General features: G+C 39.4%; 1 protein-coding gene and 1 long non-coding RNA gene across 3 annotated transcripts in view; one reads left to right on the top strand and one right to left on the bottom strand.

Moving 5' to 3' along the window:
* Positions 1-16,593, top strand: part of LOC144321645 (uncharacterized) — a 123,429-nt gene that overhangs the window by 34,340 nt on the left and 72,496 nt on the right. The gene's annotated exons all lie outside the window — the stretch shown is intronic.
* LURAP1L (leucine rich adaptor protein 1 like) overlaps positions 2,511-16,593 on the bottom strand; it is a 48,567-nt gene continuing 34,484 nt past the window's right edge. The window contains exon 2 of the mRNA XM_077911969.1: positions 2,511-4,190. Coding sequence (XP_077768095.1) covers positions 3,816-4,190 — 375 coding nt within the window. The 3' untranslated portion in view covers positions 2,511-3,815. The remainder of the gene's footprint in view (positions 4,191-16,593) is intronic.

Genomic DNA, 16,593 nt, shown 5'->3' with positions numbered 1-16,593 from the left:
TCTCTCATGAATATGAATAAATAAAATCTAAAAAAAAAAATTTTTTTTTTTTTAAAGATGGAGTCAGGCAGATAGGTGACAGAATGCATGGGATTTTGTAGCCTGGGGGAAAGATTTGAATTATACTTGGAGGTGGAGGTACATTATCGTGTTGGAACAGAAACTGGCAAATATCTGACTTATATCTCGAAAGACTAATCTGGTTGCTATGTTGAATACTAACTCTAGAAAGGTTAATGGACAAAGCAAGAAGACATGACAGGGCTACTGGAAAAGTCCCAGGTAGAAATGATGGTGACCTCGATTAGTCTGGTAGCAGTAGTAGGGGTAAGAATTTGTAGCTTATTCTGGACACATTTTTAAGATGGGGCTTGTATGATTTGCATGATGGATTGGGTACAGTGTGAGAGAAAGAAAGCAATTATCTTTCTTGGATTAGGCTGAGCATTCTGGTGGGTGGGGGCACCATTTACTGAACTGGATTTGACTACAAGGACAAACTTTCAGTTTTATATCTGTTTTGATTGATGCTCATCAAACATTAAGTCAAAATGCCGTGGGGCCAAATAAACATGGGGAGACTGGAGTTCACGGGAGAAATGGGGGCAGGAGATATACTCTTGGGAATCAGCACGTGGATGTAATTTAAAGCTGTGGAACTGGATGAAATCCCCAGGGGAGCCATTTTAGAAATGAAGTGGTACCAGAGTTGAGCAAAGGGGTATTCTTATTGGAGGTTAGAAAAGTGAAGAGAAACCAGCAACAGAGTGTGCTAACAAGCAGGCAAGTGGAGAATGATAGGATCCAAGACAGAGGGATCCCTGGGTGGCGCAGCGGTTTGGCGCCTGCCTTTGGCCCAGGGCGCGATCCTGGAGACCCGGGATCGAATCCCACGTCGGGCTCCCGGTGCATGGAGCCTGCTTCTCCCTCTGCCTGTGTCTCTGCCTCTCTCTCTCTCTCTGTGACTATCATAAATAAATAAAAATTAAAAAAAAAAAAAAAAGGATCCAAGACAGAGTAATGTCCTGGACGCCAAATGAAGACAAACTTAAGAAAGGAGGACCTGAAAATAGCCATTTTTTTTGACATGATGGAGGTGATCGTGTTTTGATAGAATTGGGGATACAAATGCCTGATGAAGATATTTATGGAGCTCCAAGTGCCTTAATAATTTACCCAAAAGCAGAAAATCCTTATTTTATTTCTAAATGTTGACAAGTACTTAAATCTTTATGTTATGCGATTTGGGGCTAACTGGTAGTATAATTATTGGAGTTTTTTGAAGTTTAATTAAGATTTCTAAGTTGGTCAGGTTAGTGTTTTTTAAACTGTATATTCCTCTCCTCTTAGTAAAATCACTATCAAAACATTATTAGCTTATATATGGCTCTAACACCTAATCATAGACTTCGCATTTGATATATTTTGAAAAAAAGATAAATAGGAATAACTATAAAGCACATAAACTATTGAAACTCATAAAGCCAAAAATTCTCAAGTATTCTTCCAATGTTCATTAGAGATTCCTTAAAATACAATATATAAGTGAAAACTATTCCACAGGCTTCTCCCATATTACACTCTCTTGTTTTTTCATTTCCTTCTTACAGATGGGACAGTTATAGTTGGCAAGGGATTGGCATATAGCAAGGGAAGATGATTAGGAAAGAGAGGGTGTGAAAGAAATTTGCCACATTGAATTTACAACCTACAACTGTGATCTGAGGACAGAAATCATTGTTCAAATATCTGGCTTGTTCAAGGCAAATGTAGGGTTTTGATGCGGTGAGAATTTTCCCTTGGTGCCTCTTATACCCTGCTGTCTGCCCACTTCCCTCTTACTGAGGGTGTTCTCCTTGCCATGCTGTAGACATATGGTAACATATTTCATTATCCTCTGCTTGAAATTCATCAGTCTTAGTTCTACGGATGTTTTCTCTGGTCGGTCATAATGCAGCCTCAGATTTTAATGTGGTCAACAATCTATGCTAAAAAAATGCCAGTTTAATTCTAGATTAAAACTAAACACAATAGCCAACCAACCAGCCTTTACCAACTTGAAAGTAAAAGTAAATACAAAGGGGAAAATATATTAGTGACAGTTGGCAAGTGGCCGACTCCCCACTTCACCTCTAGGCACAAAACTGACTCTAGACATGTGAACTCAGGAAAGGGCTTGGAAAGCTCAGTACTGGGAAATGTGGGTTCTCATTGTAAGGAAAACATTGGTCTTTTTTTTTTTTTTTTTTTTTTTGGTAATGGGCTTACATTTGCTTTTTTATCTATATTAACTTCAATAGGTACCAAGCGAGCTATTGAGTGTTATTGTTATGGATAAGACAGACTCAAGTTCAAATCCCAGTTTTGACACTTGAGGGGAGACTTGATCCAGCTACCTACCTACACTGCATGTGCCTCAGTTTCCTCAAAAAGATAAGGGAGACAATCCTCTAATCATGAGATTGTTGTGATGAGGATTAAAGCAGGCAATTAATGAAAGAAGACTAGTGTAAAATATAGACCCTGTAGATTTTAATTGGAAATTGAATAACATATGCTCTGGAAACAAACAATACATTTGACAAGAGCGTAACAGGTATATATTAACAAAGGAAATTTTGGGGAAACCATTTCTTGAGTGTAGACATTTTTCAGTTATAAATAGGAAGATTTTTCTGATTCATGTTATAAAGTGTTTAGTGCAGAAACATATATCATTCACAAAGAACAGTTTGAAATCTTAATAGATTCATTCACTAGGAATCATCAAGGTAAAGGAAATGTGGAGGATTAATTATATCACATCAAAATGAAAATGTTTACACATTAGTTATATTTTCACATGTTCTAAAAAATATTTTCAGCTGTCATTTCAGAAAACTAAGAGATTATTTATCTAGTCCAGGATGAAAGGATATCATAATAGACTTCATAAATGACTGGTGATTCTACTTTCCACTCTCATCCATCCATCATCCATACATATGCATTTATATGTTTATATATCATATCAGAATTGTAAACATCGACATATAAATTACAAAATCTCAAAATGCAACGTAGGAGACCTTTACTTCTAAGCACCTTCATATACCTAATCTCAATTATTCTTTGAAATTTGTAAGAATCATATATATTATCATACAACTAAGCTTATATAATTTGAGTTAGAATCACTAATGACAAAAGTGTAATCTAAAGCATGATCTAAAGTATGAACTTAAAGTTAAAGTGAGCAGATTGCATATAGCTTTGGCTTCCAAATAATGTCATGTGGAAGTGTGTGACCAGCAGCATTGTTGACTATACCAGGAAATTTTTGCCCAGAAATAATGCCTAACTTTGTTGCAACTATTTTGCTCAACCTACTATACAAACCATAATAAACCTCAGCATCTTCCCAGAAAGTAAAACTTTGAATCATTTAAGAATACAAACCACAAAATTAACTGTTATCAGACTTTGGTTTATTGTAAAATTTAGCAAAGATTTTTTTTATAATCCCTGACCCCTTGCTCTGAAAACAAAAGCAAAAACATAATTATTGCTTATTCTTTTCCCCCCTACTTTATTTGTGCCACTGTAAAAGAAGGGAGAAAAATCATTGTAATAAATAAAAAGATGTAAGAGAGAAAGATAAATCAGTCCAGATGAGAAATATTAGGAGCAACAGAATTATCATCAAGCAGTTTCAAAATAAGCTTCTTTTGAAAAGGTTGTCATATAAAAAAAAAAAAATCACACCAAAAATATAGCAGCGGAGAAGGATAAATACAAGTTAATTGCACACCAATCCCATGCAAAAAACTGGGTCATTAGCCAAAGCAGTAGTATTCAGAATCCAATTTGGGGTGCTTGTGCAAGGCTTGTGAGTCCTCTATTATGGAGCTGTCACTGAATTGGTCCAAGTCCGATGGGGTCTGATGGCCTGGGACATCATCTGCCAAAGTGTCCAGAAAGCTCCCCACGGAGATGCCATCCAGCCCATCACTGCCATCATGTAGGCTATTGTAGCTGCCACGTAAGGAGGTGCTCTGACTCTCCAATAAACTGCACAGGCTGCCACTGAGACTGCTGCCTCGGCTGGTAATGGTGGCTTTCTCTTCAATCATCCACTTGATGGACTCAATGCTCTCATTGATAACAAGCAACTGGCGCATGAGCCTGACATCTGTGGCTCTGAGGTTAACCTGTGGGGAAAGCAAAGAGAGGAAAGACATGCCAGTTATTTTAGATTTTTGAAAGACTCAAATTTCATTTGGATTCTGTCTTCCTGTAGGCCATAACTTTAAATGCGGAGAATAAAATGTAAACTCACTTGATCTCAGGATCTTTTGAAAACTGCTAGCCAATGGCAACAGTGATAATCAAATAACTCACTTCCTGCCAAGTGCATCAGGCTCAAAAGGGGACAGTGAAACTCCCACTGCATCCCTGACCCTAACTCAGCTGCCTGGAAATACCATACTGAATGTCAGGTTCTCTGCTAAGAAACACATTCTTTCTGGCCAAATTAATAGTTTATCCACGTTTACTTGGGAATGTGTATGTGAATGTTGTGGGGTGGGAAGAAGAGAAATGTGCAAAAATTAAGGAATCATCATTATTTTAGTAGGTCCTACTTTTTTTTTTTAAGATTTTATTTATTCATGAGAGCCACAGAGAGAGAGGCAGAGACACAGACAGAGGGAGAAGCAGGCTCCATGCAGGGAGCCCGATGTAGGACTCGATTCCCAGACCCGGGATCACGCCCCCTAGCTGAAGGCAGACACCCAACCACTGAGCCACCCAGGTGCCCAGGTCCTACTTTGTGCGTTATGATGTACCAGACATCATTATGCAAACTCCAACCTTCATTACACTGTAGCAACCCTGGACCACAGGTATTATTTTTATCCCCATTGTACAAAGGTGAAGAAATTGAGATCTACAGAAAAGAGTATGGAAGAGGTCCGCTTTTCTTTTTAAGAACCAAAATAATATACCTTGAATCCAAAAGGATGCCAATACACAAGGCTATTCTACTTTACAAGATGAAGCATGCAGATGTCTTCTATAGGTCTGATTGTTTGCCTCGGATATGTCAGGGGAAGTCCCAATCAAAATTGGTATATGAAACTGAGAAAGTTCTAGAACTTCCCTAGGTGACTTCTAGGTGTGTCATCCTCCTGATACTTCTAAATTACTTCAAAGAAATCTATCCTCATAGCACAAAGCGGAATTTCTTCTGGGTCTTACAGTTAAATGGGAACAGCTGCTAACATCAAGAGTATGGTGGTTCTGTGAAAGCAGAGAGGTAGGCTGCAAGAACTCTCATGATTGTCCCTCTTCTTGCTCTAAGTGATGTGGCTCCTATAGAGATTCTTGCCCCTGGACTGGGAGTCAGGGCTACATTTGGCCACCAGAGGTCACATTCACTATGGTTTGAAGTAGATTTCCTTTTTCTTTTCTTTATACTTTTTTTTTTTTAGTTGGGGTCTTTAACCCAAGAGGCTGGTCCTTGCTAATTCTTTCTTTAAGATCCAAGACTAATTCAGATTTGTAGGTTTCTAGAATTATTAAAGGCATTCAGTCATGAGTGACTCAAGCCTTAAGGAAGAAAGAGCCTATTGTCTTCAAATGTATGCATTCATATTATAAAAATATTTCCTGGTTAGGAGTTAATCCATAACCAAAGGTGAACTTCAGGTTGAGTGAATGTGATGAACAAATATTAGGAGAAGATGGAATTTCTACCAATGACTTCAAAGATGTAAGATTTCAGATTATGTACATACAATTATTTTTAAAAGCATAAGGTACAATTTTAAAACTCTTCATCTTGCTAGGCTATCGCACAAAATGACTTGAGTGGCTTCCTTATCTTCTCTGAGAAAAGCCCGCAAAATGAACTATATACATGGAAACTGTGAAAATGATTTGTGTCTGAGGTGTCCGTGTGCAGAGGAACATTAACTTATTAAGTTTTGAGATATTTTCCTGTTTGTCGTAGTATTTCTGTGACACTGCTGTATCGGTGACCTCGCAGGGATGCTGCATTGAGGAAGGAGGCTTTCTGGCAGTCTTCATGTTCAAGTTCACCCCCACACCCTGGGAGCCATCAACACACTGTTCAGGCTCCCTGGAATACAACAAATATTTATAAACCAACAATCTGTCGAGGTCCACTGAGGAGCCTAGGAAATCAATACGAGCCAAAGTCTCACAAAATTCCCCGGTTAGACATCTGTAGCTGATAAAACAGGCTGTGCCCATTGTCGGCGTGGTGCGACACGAGTGCAACCGTTTCCCATCAGCGCCCAAACGAGCCACAGCTGCATTCGTTCACGTCCCCGCCCTGTCGCATGACAGTGCTCTGGTCCGTGCCCAGCCGTGGGTGTGTTCCCTGTTAGTCTCCTCAATTGGAATGCTTGCTCAATTCCTCCTCAAATCCCCCCTTCCTGCTTTTTTTTTTTTTCCTTAAGATTTTATTTATTTATTCATAAGAGACACACAGAGAGAGGCAGAGACACAGGCAGAGGGAGAAGCAGGCTCCATGCAGGGAGCCCGACGTGGGACTCCATCCCGGGACTCCAGGATCAGGCCCTGGGCCCAAGGTGGTGCTAAACCGCTGAGCCACCCGGGCTGCCCAAATCCCCCTTCCTGAAGTCTCCTTCCTTCCATCAGTATTACATGCTGATTCTGCCTCCTTTGCTGCCCCACGTAAGAAATGGCTTGCAATACTTCCATTTCTTGAGGTCTGACCTAAGCATCAAAATTTTTGTAATTTTTTATTTATTTATTTTTTTAGAGACTGACATAAATTAATTAATTAATTAATTTATTTATTTATTGGCATAATTTTAGATTTGTGAAAGTTCAGCCCCCGCCCCCCCCCCCCCCGGGCGGTAATAATGCACACTCCCAACAACTGTGTCACTCTGGGGTTAAAACATACTCAAGACAATTTTTTTTTTTCTCCAGCCGTTCTGGTCTGAGTTACACAGTGGCCACATCAAATATAAATTTTTCAATTTTATTGAGCAATGAAAATCAGAGGAATAGCAGAGGAATAGACGGTGAAGTAACAAAAGCTCCCTTTGACCATGAGATGATTTATTTAAAAAAAAAATCTCTTTCTTCTGAAGGCAAACATTCACAGGCCATTGAACCACTGCTGGGGGAGAAAAATGACGAAAGCGAGTCAGTTAGAACTCGGTTAGAACACGTTGATCTGGCTGCTAATGATTACGGATTCAACTTCTAACTCTGTCCTCCTGGTGAGAGAGCAAACAGCTGGCAACCGTGGGAGCACCGGGCCCGCCGGTTCCCAGGCTGCCCGTCCATCACCTGGAGCTCCGGGCTGCCTCACACCACCTTCTCCTGGAACTAAGGTGTGGTTGCCCTCTTGCCAATGATCCTTGAAAGTCTGAGCAATCCACTGCAGAACTAAACCGCAGTGTTGCTTCTGTCTCTGGTAGCTGCTCCGCCTTTCCTCACATCAGTCTTTATGAAGTCTGGCCACCTATGAAGGAGCCCAAGCCCTGCCCGGTCGGTAGGAAACCGTCGGTTCTTTCACCTGAGGTCTTATCAGGTCCGGTGACTCCGAGGATATAGAAAGCTGGGAGGCCCTTGTCATGGTCTGGATTTAAGTTCTCCTACTTAGAGAACCCCTTCCTAATCCATGGTGGTATCCAGTCTCCATGCCCAGTTCAATTCTACATTTCTGGGTTTTTTGTTCCCTTTCCAATATGTATGGCTAGTCAAAAGCATCCCACTTCTTGTTGGTGTATTTTTTGCATATCTCATGAGAAGATGAGCACCACAGAATGCAGGGGAAGTGGTTTATTCTGTTCACCACTCTGGGCCCATGACCTGTAAGAGTGCTTGGCACATACTAGATGCTCAATTCATATTTATTCAAAGGCGGAATGATTGTTACAGATTGCACCTTCTGTCAAGAACACCCCTCCTTTGGATCAGTGATAGGTGACTTGAGAGGAAGGAGAGAGGCAGTTTCTGGAAAGAGCCATTCTGATTCATTCACAGGATTCAAACACTGAGTAACTGGCACAAGAAAACTGGTATTCCTAGCTCGAATGTACAGATTATCGAGATAGTATCTCTGAAAGGAAATGGGCTTCAAGGTGTGACTCATACTCCAAACATTAGTCTGTTTGTTCCCAGGTGATAACTGTTCCTGGTCCTAGCATAGCACAGGCACAGTGTTCTGTAAACAACTGATGAAATGAGTTAATCAAAGGGAACAAACAAATAAGGCATTTATTAGAAAGAAAGAAAGAAAGAAAGAAAGAAAGAAAGAAAGAAAGAAAGAAAGAAAGAAAGAAAGAAAGATAGATTGATTTGCACCCATTGATGCAAAGAGATGAGAATGTCCTTCCCTCTTTTTCTCCACTGCTCCCAGGCCTCACTCTGGTCTTTGCAGTATTGCAGTATGGTTCACCTTCATACTTAACAGAAGTCCCTCATGCTTTAGGATTATAACAGTCTCCACACTGGGTGAATGCTGAAATTTTATATCATTTTTGGACAGTAGTGAACAAGTAGTGCAGAACTTGAAATGAGGGATCCTGAAAGAGCAAATATTCTTCAAAATAAACTTTCCCAGATCTGTGTTTTCTTCCTGTCTATCATTTTTACACTGAAAGAAGACGAACGTTATAAACTAGCATAATGGAATCCAAGAAGGAGAGAGGGTGGTTTGATAATACTCAGTTTATCAGGGAGTTGCTAAACAAGTCAACTTCTTTTGTGGTGCTGTCTGAGGAACACGGTACAGGGTTCCAGTCTGCCACGGTCACTGTCTACCTATGCGACCTTTGGGCAAGCAGGCTGGGCACATGGGACCTCAGCCTCTGTGTCCATGAAGACAAAGGATGCGGTTGTATTTTCAGCTCCAGTGAGCTAGAGGACTCAGTGGAGGTGGTAAAGCAATCTGTTCTCCCAGTTTTGAGGATTTAATTGGACTGAGGGACCACCTATCACTTCTGTCTGCTTTTCATGTTGAGGATTTATTTAAATGTTATTGGATACAAAGAATCTGCAGATCAGATCGTTCTGGGATTTCCCTCCATTTTGAAATAGTCTCCAATTCTTTTGTCATGCCTGTGACTATTTGATTACTAAATTGTTTCTGCTTTGAAAAAACAATGTGGGCTATGGAGGAGACCGAATAATCAATTTTGCTACTCAACAGCTCCAGCAAAAGTTTTAGCTCATAAAAACTCATGGCTAAAGCCAACAGTTTGAGCTCTTTGTGAATTTGAATCTCCTTATCAGAAATTGTATGGTAATAGTGATTTTGGTTCCTGCTATTTGGGTTTAAATAAAAATCTCACATGTGTTCTGCTGCAGGATAAACATATATATCATCTTCCATATGCCTACTTATTAACTGAAATGTATACATGAGCTGTGGAATGTATCTTCCAAATAGGGACAGTGTTCGCTCTAGCTAGTCATATGGGAGGCTTGGACAGTACCATGTACTCCTATCTCTCATCAACCTCGCCTTCACTATTTTCATCCTTTGGTTTAAGAGAATCGACTAGTCAGATAAAAGCAGGCCATCTCCTAGTTATTTACTTCCAATGTAAAATCCACAATATCCATGACCTAAATCCTGAATGTCCAGCAAGCTGTAATATGAATCAGAAGGGAGAAAGACTACTTTATAAATCAATAATCATGTACATGAAGCAAGGAAAACAGATTAGATTTGCCTTTTAACGTGAGGCTCTAAGCCTAGTTCCTCATTCAGAGGAACAAATTTTTCAGATTTGTAATTGGTGGAAGGCCTTTTTTTCTAGCCATATTTATATTTCCAAACTTACCAAAAAAATTACCAGCATCTGTTTATACCTTATGAAAAGGCTGCTATAACTATGCTTGGAATATTATTTTTGCATTTGGGTGTTTTGTAATCAAGTCCAAATTTGCTCCCTCTCCAAATTCACCACATCCTCAACATGATGATCACAGAAGATTTTCTGCCTACCCATCCTGAAATTTTCCAGCAGTTTTATTAATAGCTCTCTTTATAAAGCACTCCTCTAACCGTATTCTCAGAGGATCCGTAAGGGTATCATTGTCCCTTTGCAGCCCGAGAAGACATTGTACAACAACATTTCCGCCTGCTGCTTTTGGTTTCAAATGCTTCAGGAGAAAAGCTTGTGGCCCTTTACCAGTGCTGTTTGGCCAGAGCTTTCCTCTGCTTTCTCAGGCAGTTCAAAATTTACAACAAAATTTCTTCCTAATTGGGCAGCAGAGGATCCCATTTTTATGTCAGCTTTGTCTTTATTTGTGTTGTTTCTATGTGGAACTGAACAATAACTAGAACGGTTCCCTCTTTTCCCTAAACCTTATGGATAGAAGAGTAATTTCTCCCAAGACTAAGCTACATACATAAAAACGTGGTCATCAGCACAGCTAACTGATGTCCTGATAAATGAGAAAGCTGCATCTGGTTTATTTGAAAGGGGCACATGTGACTCCCCTGAATCGTAGACATACATTCCTGCCACCAGGCCTGCTTATGAGTTCTGCACAGTTTCTGCTGATGAATCTTCTGATCACCAAATTAAGACCAGGGAGCTTTTCAGTCCCAACCCATCAGGTACCAGACCAATGGGTGCTCAGAGACCTGTGGTATCAATTTCTTGTTCATACTCTAATGTTGTGAAAACCGTTTCCCCGAGTGCTTTCAATGTGTGTATGCAAAGTGTCATTTTGGCCAATGGAAGAGACTATAAATTACCTGAGTAGAAAGAAATTCATTTGGAATGATCGCACAAAAACATGGACTTCAGACATTTCTAGCAGAGCAGCTCACATGGATAGAACAAAGACCAGACAAGAAGTGTCTCACTAAGTCATAATGAATATTCTTGCTGCATGTGAATTTTTCCAATTTAGAACTTAAAATAGGATTTTTACATGGAAGATGAGGATATGATGATGTGCTCCTCTGGGATATGTAGTGGCTGTGCTTACTCTGGGAAGCAAGGAAGATGTAGGGTGGAGTGCTGATAAATGTTTAACTGGTTTCCTGGGAAAACTATACACATACACACACACACACAAACATGCAATAGGAATCATGCTGATATAACAAATGTATAGCATACCCTTTACAAATAATACTAAAATATATGTTACCTTTTATTATAAACTTTACATAACTCATTGATTCTCAGAGAATGCTCTTTGTTCGTTTTTTTGCTGAATTCCCTTTTAAAAAAGATTAATTATTTATTTGAGAGAGAGAAAGCACAGGGGGAGAGGGAGAGGGAGAGAGAGAAAATCTCAAGCAGGCTCCCTGCTGAACGTGGAGCCCAGGTTGGGGCTTGATCCCAAACCCTGAGACTATGACCTGAGCAGAAATCAAGGGTCAAACTCTTAACCAACTGAGCCAAGTGCCCTCATTTTTGCTGAATTCTTATATGTGCAGCAACCTATAGTTGTAGTTCAACCATAATTTAACAAAGAGTTGACCCCAATCTACTCTTAATAATTTTTTGTCATTTATCTATGCGATTTACTGTTAAACAATTTTGCATCCTAATACAAATTACACTTATTAAACTGAAGCCTATTTCTGCTTCAGCACTAGTTGTGTGCTTTAGCACTAGTTAGGTCAGAACCTTACAGATCTGCTAGTGATGTGACCATTTTCGCTGACTTGGACAACAGTTTTTTTAATGCATGAAGAATATTTCCCAATTTTTTTTATGCTGTCAATAATGTAATAGCTAAGGACATGACATACTTTTATTTCTGTTTTGGGTTTTGTTTTTTTTAAGGATCTTATTTATTTGACAGAGACAGAGTACAAGCAGGGGGAGCAGCAGAGGTAGAGGAAGAAGCACACTCCCCATTGAGCAGGGAGCCCCAGTCAGGGCTCTATCCCAAGACCCAGGTATCATGACCTGAGCTGAAGGCAGATGCTTAACCAACTGAGTCACCCAGGCATCACATAACACACTTTTTAAATTTAATCTGCAATATTAATATTTTCTCCATCATTGTCTTAAGACAGTCAACAAAATAAAAATCAAGTTCTGATTTATAGTGTTTTCTAATTTCTGTGCTGTAAATACTCCAACCATGGCTAATTTCAAGCTACCATTGTGATGCCACTAAATAAGGTTGAGAAGAGATGCTCAGTAGTACAGAACTATGTAATATTGTCACCCTAGAGATACAGTAAATATTTTAAATAACCTCAAGAAAACTATTAATAGCAAAATATACTAAAATAATTAAAAAGTGATGAATTTTGGCATTTATAACCTTTGTTTTTCATATAACTTCTTAATTTGTAGGTCTCTATGTATAATTTAAGGTCTTTTGAGATATAATTGACATATAACATTGTGTTAGTTTTAGGTACACAACATGATGATCAATATATACATATTGTGAAATAACTACCACAGTAAGTTTAGTTATCATTCATCACCTTGAATAGTTACAAGGTTTTTTTTTTTAAGATTTTTATTTATTTACTCATGAGAGACACACAAAGAGAGGCAGAGATGTTTTTGCTACTGAATTAAAGGTACAGAAAGAGTAAAGGCTTTAGCTTTACCTGACCTACTGCATTTTATGATAAGTAGATTAGAGAGTTTGATTTCTTCCCTAAGGGCTTTTATTTTTCTATATAGGACTAAAAACTCAATGTAATTTTGTCCTTTCCACTAAATATAATTTGAGGGAAATTTGAATATTTATACCAAAGTTATAAAAAAGTGTTTTCCATGGAAAGCTTTCAAATATTGAAGTAGATTATTATTTTTAAAAAAACATTTATTTATTTAAGAGAGTGAGAGAGAGCATGGCAAGGAGAAGCAGAGGGAGAGGGAGAGAAAAACTCAAGCAGATGCAGTACTGAGTGCAGAGCCCCATGCAGGGCTTGATTTCATGACCCTGTGATCAAGATCTGAGCCAAAACCAAGAGACTGATGCCTAACCAAATGTGCCAGTCAGGTGCCCCGAATAGATTATTATTTAAGCATTACTGAGACATGAAATATACTTGGAAAGGGGATTGAGATATCTAAAACTCATTTAAGCATTTGCATTTTTATATTCTAATTTTTAGTAGTTATATTTCCAAAATATGCTGCACACTTCTCTATCTTGATAAAGATAACCATGCAGAACCAAGCTGAATCAAGTAGGAACAGGCCACCATTATAAACAGCATTTTTAAAGCAGTTATTCAGCAATGCGATTAAGGGGCTTGGGGAAATAGGACTGTGGATTTTTTTTTTTTCTTTTTTACTTGGTTTCAGACATCCATCCTCACCCAGATGCCTAATCTTATCTATCAGGGATTTCTTGATGCTGGTGTTCAATCTGTTCATCACAGCCCTTATGCCCCGTTTCTTCCTCAGGCTCCCGACTCTCTTTCCAATCTGTCTGTGGCACAGTAGTATTTTAGTAACCTTCACTTTTTTCCTCTTGGCGGGGAGGGGAGAACAGAGTCATGAGGAAAACTGATCTTTGCACTCCGTGGGAAGTAGCATCAGCTGGTAAGTAACGTTAGGCGAGGAAGCAGCGTCTGTGACAGAATAGAGAGCACGTGCCTTGCTCCCTAGAGCAGCGCTTCTCCACCTTCACATGCATATGGATCGCCTCAGAGTCTTGTTAAAATTCAGATTCTGTTCACTAGTTCCTTGACCTTGCATTTCGAACATGTCCCCCGCGGACGCCAGGGGAACCTGGCAGCCTCCCAGAGATGTCCCAGGAAGCCCCTGCTGGTATCTATATGCGTGTGTAGTTGCCTGCCCGTGAGTGCGCACTACTAGGCCTAGGAACTTGTTTCTGGGGAACGGAATACAGCAAACATGATGGGATGTCTCTTCTGAGAAAAGGTTACAAAAAGACAGTGGTTTCTCTCATGGGTATAGTCTACCGCTCGTTCTGAGGAGAGCCAGCTGCCAGGCTGTGAACTGTCCTGTTGTGAGATCTACATGATACGAACTGATATCCCTGCACAATAGCTAGCAAGGCCGAGGCCTGCCAACTGCCACTGGCTATATGAATGAAGTTGGAAGCAAACCATCCCAGAGCTGAGCCTGGAGATGACCGCATCCCCTGCCAACGTGTTGATTGCGGGCTTGTGAAGAGAGCCTGAGCAGAGACACTCAGTTAATCCATGCCCAGGCTTCTGACTCATAGAAGCTGTGACATAAAACAGGTCTGCTGTTTACATTGCTAAGTTTTAGGGTATTTGTTATTCAGCATGAACAACTAATGCACCAGTGCTGTTGGGATATGGACATTTTGAGTAGCAAGAGCCTAAGGATCTTTCTACTTGTGGATGATTTCAGGTAATAGATGCTGGAAACAGTATCCATGGAATGGTACTCTACTGATTCACTTTTTATGGTTTGAAAAAAAAAGTTTAAAAAGTAGTTAAACATTATTGATGGAGACAGAAAACGTTCAAGGAAGTTAAGATGTTCAAGAGAGGGCCATCTGCATCTCCCACAGGACAACCTGTTTCCCATAAGAAAAGGTGATTTATTGCTTTGAAAGAGAAACAATGGATACCAGATACTCTGGTATCTGACACATGATGCTTTCAGTGGAGGTTACTTGTAAATATATTCCCTATAACATGAAGATCATAAAAAGTAGGGTATACAATGATAAAATAATCAACTAAGATAATAACATTCAGATATAATTTTAAGAGTTTAGAATACAGTAAAAGATTAATGAAGCTGACATCACTGAATTTTCAATACTAAGGAATCTACCAAATTGTAATATGGCTTTTCATAATTCTCCACTTAAATGGAAGAATTCCCTTTAATTTGGTCTCCCTAAGGGAAAGTAGGGAGGAGATTCAGGGTAGGGATTAGAGTCACATTTATTCAGTGCCTCCTATAAACCAGATTTGTTTTTCACGTGTTAATTCATTTTCTTTAGAAAGGGTCTTTTGGGGGTGCCTGGGTGGCTCAGTCAGTTAAGCCTCTGTCTTCAGCTTTGGTTATGATCCGAGAGTCCTGGGATCCAGCCCCACATCATGTCAGGCTCTCTGCTCAACGGGGAGCCTGCCTCTCCCTCTCCCTCTGCCCCCTCCCCCAACTTGTGTTCTCTTTGTCTCAAATAAATAAATAAAATCTTTAAAAGAAAAAAAAAAAAAAAGAAAGGATCCTCTGTAGAAAGGTCTTTTCATGTAGGAAACATAACTGAGATACTGGCTTTTTATTGTCATCATTCATTTTTACAATGTTAATGTTGACAATTTGGTAATGTTTGAAATGTTTCATTTAATGATGCTGAAGATTACTTCTGTTTTGTATATGATGCCTAAACACTGACTATTTTCATTTGGGAAACTTTGGGTGGGACTTTCCAGATGACACTAGTTAGAGCAGTGATCTCACAACCTGAAGAGGAGCCAGTGAGAAACACTTGCCACATTTCAACATTTGCTGATAATATATCGACTGTCTTGTCTAGTGATTTATCTCATTTATTTTGTTTCATTAGCTTTAAGAATATTATTAGGCACATCTGCCATTTATTGAATGTTTTCTGTGTGCCATGGCTTTACAAATTAATTTGTCTAATAAATTCAGTATCATTATTACAATAAGTGATAGAAGCTGTTTATTATTCTCATTATGATCCCAGTCTGACATGTAAAGTGCTTGGAAATTATCACTCCTATGTTTATAATAAGAAAAAAGATGAACAAACTAAATCAATAACTCTTCTTAGATTCATCAGAGAACAGAGAACATTCATCACAGGGCAAACTGCTGCCCCTGGGAGATAAACAGGTAGTTACAGAGACTCATGGCTTACTAAGATCATAAGTCTGGAATCAGAAGGCCCAAGATAGAGCTGATATCAGTAGAAATACTTGAAACTCTAATTGATGAATTGCTAGAGGTTCAGTGTAGGTTAGATTGAGAGTTCCAAAAGGCCCAGTTTTAGATTAACCCCACGTGTTCATGAATGTCACCTCCAGGAACCCCACCAGGTTCTCACTCTCTGCTATGCTTCTGGCAGGGAGAGGGGACAAGTTACTGTTCGGAGATATGCCCAGAGCCCTCTTCTTCTTCTTAACAAGACCCACCCTCAAGGGAAACATTTTATCAGAGTCTAACGTACTGGGCATTTACCAGACCCTAACCAATGTGGGGGAAAACAAACACTCAACTCACCTAATCATGGACTCTTTCCTCACAACTTACCACCATGTCAATATGGCTCCTGGATACTAACAGAGGAATTTCAGCTAAAAGTGTCACAGGCCTCAGACTCTACTTCAGTAGTCTCCAGGAAAACACAAAGATAAGAGATTGGACAGAAACAAAGACACTAAAGGAAATTTTAGTTTCTGACAGCGACTGCTACAGTAAACAATAAACTGTCTAACTCCTAGTCAGATAAATATAAAACCTCACACTAAAGGCCTACCTAGGCCAGTTCCTCTATATCATATTCAGCTTTCAACAAAGAATTACAAGGCATGCTAAAAAGCAAAAACAAAGTCTGAAGAGACAAAGAGAGTATCAGAATCAGACTCAGATATGATACAGGTTTTGAAATTATTAGACTGGGAATTTA

The sequence above is a fragment of the Canis aureus genome, chromosome 10 (assembly GCF_053574225.1).
Source record: "Canis aureus isolate CA01 chromosome 10, VMU_Caureus_v.1.0, whole genome shotgun sequence".
Lineage (NCBI taxonomy): Eukaryota > Metazoa > Chordata > Mammalia > Carnivora > Canidae > Canis > Canis aureus.
The sequence above is the reverse complement of the archived record's forward strand: the minus strand, read 5'-3'. Positions and strand labels throughout refer to the sequence as shown.